Source organism: Solea senegalensis, linkage group LG6 (genome assembly GCF_019176455.1).
Source record: "Solea senegalensis isolate Sse05_10M linkage group LG6, IFAPA_SoseM_1, whole genome shotgun sequence".
NCBI classification, from domain to species: Eukaryota; Metazoa; Chordata; class Actinopteri; order Pleuronectiformes; family Soleidae; genus Solea; species Solea senegalensis.
The window spans coordinates 25,450,464-25,458,907 of NC_058026.1; the positions used below are offsets into that span (position 1 = coordinate 25,450,464).

An 8,444-nucleotide genomic window follows, 5' to 3' on the forward strand; every position below is an offset into this window, starting at 1 on the left:
GCAACAGCGTTTGCTGAGTTAATCCAACGTTATTCCAACTTGCTCCCTGGTTGTACTTTACTCAAGGCTGTTGTTACTATCACTCACAAGCATGAGAGCCACATTGCTGGGAAATCATGTGAATGGAGGTGGACAAAAGACAGCATTCACTGACTGTGAATGTTTTATTTTTCACTTTTAAAATACAGGAAACCATTGACACAAACTGGCTCTTGTAATCAGAACATAATGGAATTCATCACACTCATTCATGACACGGTGTAAGGCCTCATAAGGAGCCTGGTATGTTGCACAAACAGGCATGCTTATATATATACATATAAACTATTAAAACTCCAAATCACAGGTGTGCCTGTGAAGCAATCATGTGTTATGTGGGAGCCTCAGGGGGAAGCTGTTCTCTTCTGAGTGGGATGGTTTCACCCTGTGCAGTGTGGATCATCAACAGATGTGGTAAAATCCTTGTGTTTGTCTTGGGCAACTTATGGTCATCGTTGCTCAGCTTGAAGCCTCTGGCCTCCGAAACTATAGTGAGGTCTTTGTGTGTCGCCGCGCTAATGCTTTTTAGCAAAAAAGAAGAAAATCACCTTTTGTCCTGTACCAGACTCACATTACCCCATGACTCAGACCAGCTTCCCTCCCTTAACCTCAGGTTAGAGATGGAAACTGATTTGCAAAATGCTTTTTTTTCCCCTATCTGTGTGTAACGTTGCAGACGTTGTAAACTGTTGTTTTCTGCTCTGACATGAAGCCGATGCTTAACGTCCAAATCAAATCATCCACTCGGTACGAGGGGATCCATTTGGTGCATTTCACACTAAGAATAGCAATGACACACATTCCCTGACCGTTTCCTCTGATGGTAAGGGATGCGTGTTAAGCATTTTTCCTTGGAGCTGATTGGCCGGGCCCTGCTGACATTCATGTGCTCGCTATTCAGGTCAGTGAGCTTGTACGAGTGGGGATGATGCTGGAGTGATGCTCCTACTGTATGATGACACACTGAGCCCAGGCCGTGGTAAGATGGTTAACGGATTGACGCTGGATTATTTATGTCACATAAATCAGATGATCAGCCACACCATTAAAACTGCTCACTGATTTCACTGTTGCGTCAAACCACACAGAGGTGAAGAATTACTGAAACTATATTATATCACTTTAATACAGACCCTGTAAATTGTTTTAGAAATGACAATTTTCTACAATAAAGTCACAACGTGAACAGATTTCAGATTGCTAGTACTCATTGTTTTATTGATTAAACAGGAAACAGAACAACACTGATGAGACTAGACACCGAGATATTGTTCTCATCTTATAATATTACCGGGGTAAGGGTGGATGTCAGTGTACAAGCGGGAGATCCCATTCATAATGGCTGCTGTCGCTTGTCCATTTCAACTTCCTTCTCCCTCAAACCACAGTCTCTCCCATAGTCCCACTGTGAGATCTGATCTAGTTACATATGAGCGAGGGGGGCGGGGGGGCGGTGGACGTAGGCTCTGTACAGTTCAACATCTTGTGCAAAAACTTAATGGCACGTTTTCTTGCTACATACATCCAGAGACAGATGCGGAATGTAAATTTGGTTGTTGCATTGATTTATAGAGCGTCCGTTCGTCTTCTCCTGGCATAAAGAAAAAGTAAAGGGTCTTGTTTGTTATCAAAGAGGTTTTCTGCAAAGAAATGACATGATTTTTGACACGTCCTACAAAAACCGGGAGTAACAAAAGTTAAAAGCACTGTAGAAAAGACTGAATAAATTCTGAAAGTCTTTAGGAAAAGCACCTTTAGAAAGGCACTCGCCTTGTGTGTGTGAGATTGTTCCCAAATGACCTTTTCACTTGCCGATGCTGCTGTGTGTTCAGGTGTGACCCGAACCTTTCCTGAGTACATGTCCCGTCGGCTCCACACCAGAGAGCCGGGCTTGTTGCTTCAGCTTCCAGTGGTGAGGATTTGTGCTTGAGTGCTGTCGACCTTCATGACTCTGTTTCTGTTGCTTATGGTGAAGTGAAGCCAAGAGACGGCCGGAGAAAAACCCTCTAGAAATATGAATTTAAAAAGGCGACGATGTAGTTAAATAGGGGAAGGTTCAGTCATCGTCGTTTGATTGAGTCCATGTCATTTTCTGATCTGGGTGCTGCTTCCTGCCGCTGCAGGTTTATGAGCTGCCCTGCGGACAGGAACCTTGGACACGGGTATCTTGGTGCGAGAGGGTTCTTTAGGTTGAGGGATTTGGGAGGCAGTGTGAGACTGTGTGCTGTGTTTCACGGGGATCTTGGAGTCACGTGCTAAACTGGTGAGAACCTTTGGCTGGGCTGGTTGCTGATCCTCCTCCTGAGTGAGTATTAAGGTGGATACATTGGCCTCAACATCACTGACTGCATTGTGTACGTTGAAATGCCTCTCCTCCTCTAACACAGGAGTAGGCGGGTCTCTGTTTGATTCATTCTCAACGTGTTGGCTCTCTCGGACAGATTGCTTGCCTGTTCTGCCACCTCCAACGACAGGTATTTTGCTAAGACCTGATGCCTTCACCTGTGGTGTTTTCCTTTCTTTGGAGGCAAACTGGTGGATTGTTCGGGTCTCACTGTTCAGTTCGTCTGTTTTAGCACCCGTGATACCTCCCGGTGTGCTACTTGAATCAACTGTCACCTGTCCACTTCCTCTTGTTATAGCAGAGACTGCGGGTTCACTTGGCCAAGGAGCAGTGGGAGAAGGAGGAGAAGTTGCAAGCGTAGGCACGGGGGAGGCTTTCGAATGACAAACTGGGATTTTAGCAGACAAAGGAGTGTCTTTTGATACATAAACAGGGATCTGAGCAGGGGCAGGACCATCTTTAGATACAGAAATTGGGATGTGGGTTGTAGTCGGGGTATCCTGGCATACTGAGATTGGGATTTCAGCTCGAGCAGTGGGAGCTTTAGCGCTATGACCCAGAGCAGGAGGTGTTGGGAGGCCTGTGGGAACAAAAGCATCAGCAGTAGGGGCTGCAGTAAGTGTTGGAGCAGGAGTTATCTTATCTACAGAGACCACTGCAGCATTGGATTTTGTTGTGGCAGAAACTCTATCTGAAGAAGTTGATGATGGAGCTAAAACAGATGCATGGCTGGGTTGAGTTTTAGTTGCGGGAGGACAAAGATCTGGAGCGGTGACCAGTAAGGGGCAGGTCTTATTTTGGTCCACTGAGCTCAAGAGAAGAGTCGGCTTTGAGCCTGAGGTTGCAGCTGATGTGGTAAATGTTGTCACCTTGGAGGTGATAACTGGTGGAGGACAGAAGGGTTTGGTTGTGACGGTACAGGTTGCTGTTACTGTCACTGGAGCTTTACAATCTCTTGCACTGGAAGATTTCAAACCTGAATTACCTGAATCCAGTGTAGTGGTGGTAATAAGGGAGGGAGGGCTATGTGTTACTGGAGGCAGAGCCGCTACAAAGTTAGCATTACTTACTGAATCAATTGTTGTTGTTGGTGCTGCAATCTCTGAAGCCACTTTGCCGGCCACTGAGGTAAGAGGTGGAGTAGTGAGGGAAGCTTTGATGGTGGCTGGGGCATTTGGAGGAGCTGTGGTTGTAGCAGAGGTGGAGCTCTGTGTGGGTTTATTTATGATGGACGAGGAAGACGTCACTGGAGCTGAGACGCTTGTTAATGTGACAGCGGTAGTTGATATTTTTGTTGTGGTGGTTAATGAGTTCGATTTATTCTCAGTGTTAGTAGAAGATGTAGTAGAACCCGAGCTCATTTTGAGTGAGTTCGGTGTCAGAGTGGAGGATGTGGTTGGTGTTTGGATGATAGAGGGTAAAGTCGACTTTGTCAGAGGAGTAAATGGTTGGCTCTGGGCTGTCGTGGAGGCGGCTCTAGAATAGGGTTTCGCCATAGCAGCTGCACTGACCGAGGTAGAAGTCAGTGGAGAGGACATGGTGGGTTTGGAGAATAGAGATGTGGATGATGACGGGACTTCACTCACCACAGCACTTATGCCACTGCTGGCTTTTCCCCACTCTGCCTCCACATCAGCCATGATGTCCTTACCCCCTGAGATTGAGTCAAAGGTCAAGAGAGAGGATATGTCTGCCAACAAGGAGCTCAGGCTGGTATCCCCAGGTACCAAAGGTGGTTCAGAAGCAGGCTCATCGGAACTGCTCACTTTCCCTGTTGTTACCTGGGGAGTTGTGTTCTCTGGTGGGGGTGTGGCATCCCCGTCTGGTGTCATTAAACTCTTGAGGTGCTCACTGCTCTCAGTCTCAGGGCTTTCCAGAGATCGAGGGGATTTGGGGGTGAGGGTAAGGTCCTCTTTGATGATTTCCACACTGTTGGCACGGGACGACATGAGAAGCGGGCTTGGTGGGATGTCCTCCTTGTCCTCTTTGTCTTTTGAGCGGAACTTTACACTGCCAAAGAGACCTTTCAGCCCACGGCGTTGCCGACCCACCGGCTGGGACACGGTGTGGACCCGCCGGTCCCCCACACCTCTCCTGCCACCCCTCAGTAATGACAGGAAGCTGAGGGACTTGGCTGAGCAGGCTGAAGAAATGGAGGTGCGAGGAGGGGCAGCAGCCAGAACGCCATCTTCACTGAGGGGCTCTTCGTCGGCCTGCTCCCTCTCTCCTTGACTCACCTCCTGTCCCTTCTCTGAATCCTGCTCTGAATCTGTTGCAGCATTCTCTGATAATCCGTCCAGGGTGTTGCTCCTGATAACAGGTGACTTGCTGTTCCCATCCCCTTTGCTCCGAATTGAAAAGATGTTACCTGGCTTGCGTTTGCCAAACAGCTTAAATCCTTTTCGTATTTTTCCACTCGGCTGGGATTCACCGGGTGGGGGGTCCGTGTTTTCTGTTTGTACATCCATCTTCTCTTTGTGTACTCCGTTCTCTGGATCCTTCAGTCTCTTGCTGCAGTTTGTATTCCCCAGCCAATAGTGAGTGTGGTGAGCATTTATCTCCTTCGTCTTTAGCTCTGCTTTATCTCTGCTGCTCCTTGTGTTTCTTGATTGAGTCTGTATCCCTCTCTCTCTCTCTCTCTCTCTCTCTCTCTGTCGTTCTCATCCAGCCCTTTCTCCTCTATTTCTCCCTTGAAAGCCCCTCCCCTTTGCCTCGTTTTTTTGTCTGGCTGCTCTCCCTGGTTGCCATAGCAACTGAGGAGTTAAGCAGCTTTCGTCAGCAATGCAGAGCCAGGGGCTGTCATCATCCCACCCTGAACGCAGCTTTCTCTGCCTCTCTCTCTCCTCCTCTGTCTGATGACTCTGTTTACATAAACAGCTAAGACAAATACTCCATTAATAGAGCCACAGTTCCAATGCCAAATGATCTGGCATTATATAAACATCTCCAAACGAATGTGGTGTACGTGGAACTGCAGCAGTATCATATCAGTGGAGCAGCTTTGATATTAAATGAAGAATTTTACATTAACGTCGTCACAGCATCGTTTAAATGATCCCGATCTGATAAACAACGTAAATCAATCATTTCATATGTATTGTTGCATTATTCTTGTGTTTGACATCTGACTTTGGAATAAAAACCTACATTTTTTTTAAATAAAAGCTTCAATTTTAAATAAAAAAGGGAACGTTTTTTAATCATAACAAATATTGATTAGGTTTGATGTTAGCCGAAACATTAGTTGCAATGTAATACATGTTCATATGACCTATAATATTTAACCATATTATCAGAATCAAGTATTATTCTTGAAAACGTATTTCAAGAATAATCTATCTTGTTTTATTTGAATACTATTTGTGATTTTTCACCTGGTTTTGAGGTGGACTGAGTGCACCCCCTTGTGGTTGCCTTAGAAACATCACATGGCTAAAAAGTCTGAAAATAAAGCTGCTTTCTCATCCTCGTGTATTTCTTGGCCCAAATACGTCTGAGTAAGTAGGTCAGCAAACTTTTGAACAAATCTGTTTGTTTTCTTACTGAGATCCGAAGCCTTTCACTGGTTTCTTGTGTGATCACTGATACCTTTCTGAATATTACACGTTACCTGTTCAAATACATATACATAATGTAGTTTTCACTACTTGCAGGTCTGACTACAACTTTACAATAAGACTGTAATTGATTCTCAAGTGGGTTATGCATTTGATTTATAAATAATAAATGACTTATAATACACTGATACTGTCTCATGTGGCAAGATGATGCTACTTTTTACTACTACTTACAATAAATAGAAACAGAAGCCTTGTTGTCAATGAGTGGCAACAATTCATAATGACACACCTCACTTATTCTAGAGCTTGGTATCAACAATATATGTACTGTACTGGCATTTTGTGACTAAAAATAAAATAAACAATCATTTTAAAATAAAATACCAAATACTCAACTAATACATTGGAAGGTTGCTGGTTAGAATCCCCTCCAGGTCAAGGGCTGGGGTCCCCCCTTAGCAAGTTACCCAGTCTCCAATGCTTCTTGTTAATTGGAAACTCAGATTTGATCCCAGCTACGAGGGGGAGCACATCCAGTGAAATCCAAGTGACGGTTCCGAAGCTAAATGCGAGATTTGCGTCTGGGAGGAGGAGTGAAAATCTCTGCCAAAATAATATAGTCGTGTTTCCATCACGGTACAGTATGGTCCGGTTTGGAACAGTAAAGCCTTGGGTCAGCCTTGCAGTTAGACTGAGAACAGTCAGAACGCAGTCCAATATAAATACATACTGTGTACAACACACACACACACACACACACACACACACAGCGATTAAAGATACAATATGCAACATTCAGCCTCACGTTAGTTGTTTTTTTTCTGTTTGCGTTTGTTTGGTTTGTGGCTGTTTGTCTCCAAAAGACATCAAGCCGGACCGGGACAAACCCACTGTTGTGGAACCGAAGCCGCCAGACCAGGACAAAAAACAACAGGTTCGGTTTTAAAACGCTGGTTTTTCTGGTCCGGTGGGTTCAGATCCAGATCCTGGTCCCCTAGAGGTGGTAAAGGGTTAATCTTTTTCTTGCCACTCAGTAAAATGGGCTTTGTGGTCCAAGTTTTTAGTAACTGCTGCTTAAACATGATCAGCACATGAATTATACTTGTATGTGATGAATGAGTGAGCGTCACTTCTCCATTGTTAACAGGTGAAAACTAGTTTTCATGCTCAGTTAAAGGGATAGTTCCAAGTGTGATAGTATGACATACTATTGACACATTATCAGCACAGGGAAATCACTGTTTACATAATTAAAAAAACATTTAAATAGTATTTAAATAAATTAAATTATATTATTATAATAATATAATAATATATTATTTAACCTAATTTAATACTGACTTTTGTCCACAACAGCTTCACCAGAGTGCCTGAGCTGTCCCTCAAGTAGTAGTCAGTTTAAAACGTTAAAATAATAATATTTCTTCAGTCATCTGAGTGAAATGCATAAAACCTTTTAGTGTGAACTATATATCGCTCCATATCAACTTTTATTTTGAAATGGTTGGGTTCGGGTTAGGGTTTCACTTGACCTGCCCCCTACTGGCCAGACTAGATTCTTAATTTTGTATTTTGACATATTTTGATGACATATGTGCACAGCCACGGAAAAACCAGCAAATCTGAACATCTTTGAAGAAGATGTGGCCGTTTGAATGCCAATGAGTTTATATTTGGACACTATATACCAGGACATCTTTGACAATATCAAGACAATTTTTGTCATCATGTACATAATGACATATTTGATACTAATTCTGTTTTTGAAAACCGTGAATTGTGACAGTTGCATTGACATGGTAACCGGCCACCTTGTGAAATGCTGCCATCTGCTGGACGTTCTTTTCCCCGTCATCTTTAAAAATCTGCTGAAAGGATTAAAGTAATCCTGTAATAAAGTTACAGTTTGTAGTATTTCTGGGGCTATATTAGCAAAAATGTAATTTACCATCCACCTGTGTTTTATAATCACTGTATAATAATTATTATATCATGTTTGTGGCCTTTTATAATGATAGAGTTATTATAGCCTCCACAATGGCTACATGCTATATAGTGATCTATTCGACAGAAGCCTTACGTGCCTCATGATAGTCTATGTGGACAATCATACGAATGTTGCACTGGGAAGCTCCAGCAAAGAAGAAGAAGAAGAAACTATGTCACGTGACAGAGGTGGAAGTTGTTGTGAGATGAAGAGAGTGCTGAGAGAAGTTAAATACGGCATGTTTTTATGCATAAATATTAGTCATAAATAGTCTTTGGTCACTAAATTTTGTGTTTTCCTTTCTTTTAAACAAAGAACATGCCAAAGCGCTGTCTGTGGTAAAGATTTGTCAGATTCACTCTCTGTAAACGAGTGAGAGAATGTTTTTAAAAGTACATTTTAATGCAGATTACATGCAGTAGCACTATTATAGCCATTCTTTGGTGTTTACATTTTACATGTGGAATAAAGATTATTGTTGGATGGAACCACGTCTCTTGGTCCTTGGTATGAT

General features: G+C 43.4%; 1 protein-coding gene across 1 annotated transcript; it reads right to left on the reverse strand.

Annotated features, from left to right (window-relative positions):
* Nucleotides 1-150: 150 nt before the first annotated feature.
* Nucleotides 151-5,223, reverse strand: si:ch211-244c8.4 (mucin-5AC). Its single transcript, XM_044028338.1, has one exon. The coding sequence runs from the start codon at nt 4,849-4,851 to the stop codon at nt 2,125-2,127; it is 2,727 nt and encodes a 908-aa protein (XP_043884273.1). The 5' UTR covers nt 4,852-5,223; the 3' UTR covers nt 151-2,124.
* Between the last annotated feature and the right edge of the window lie 3,221 nt (nt 5,224-8,444).

Bases quoted from the DNA above. Each gene is read 5' to 3' on its own strand.
- si:ch211-244c8.4 (XM_044028338.1), bottom strand. From the start codon at position 4,851: ATGGATGTACAAACAGAAAACACGGACCCCCCACCCGGTGAATCCCAG.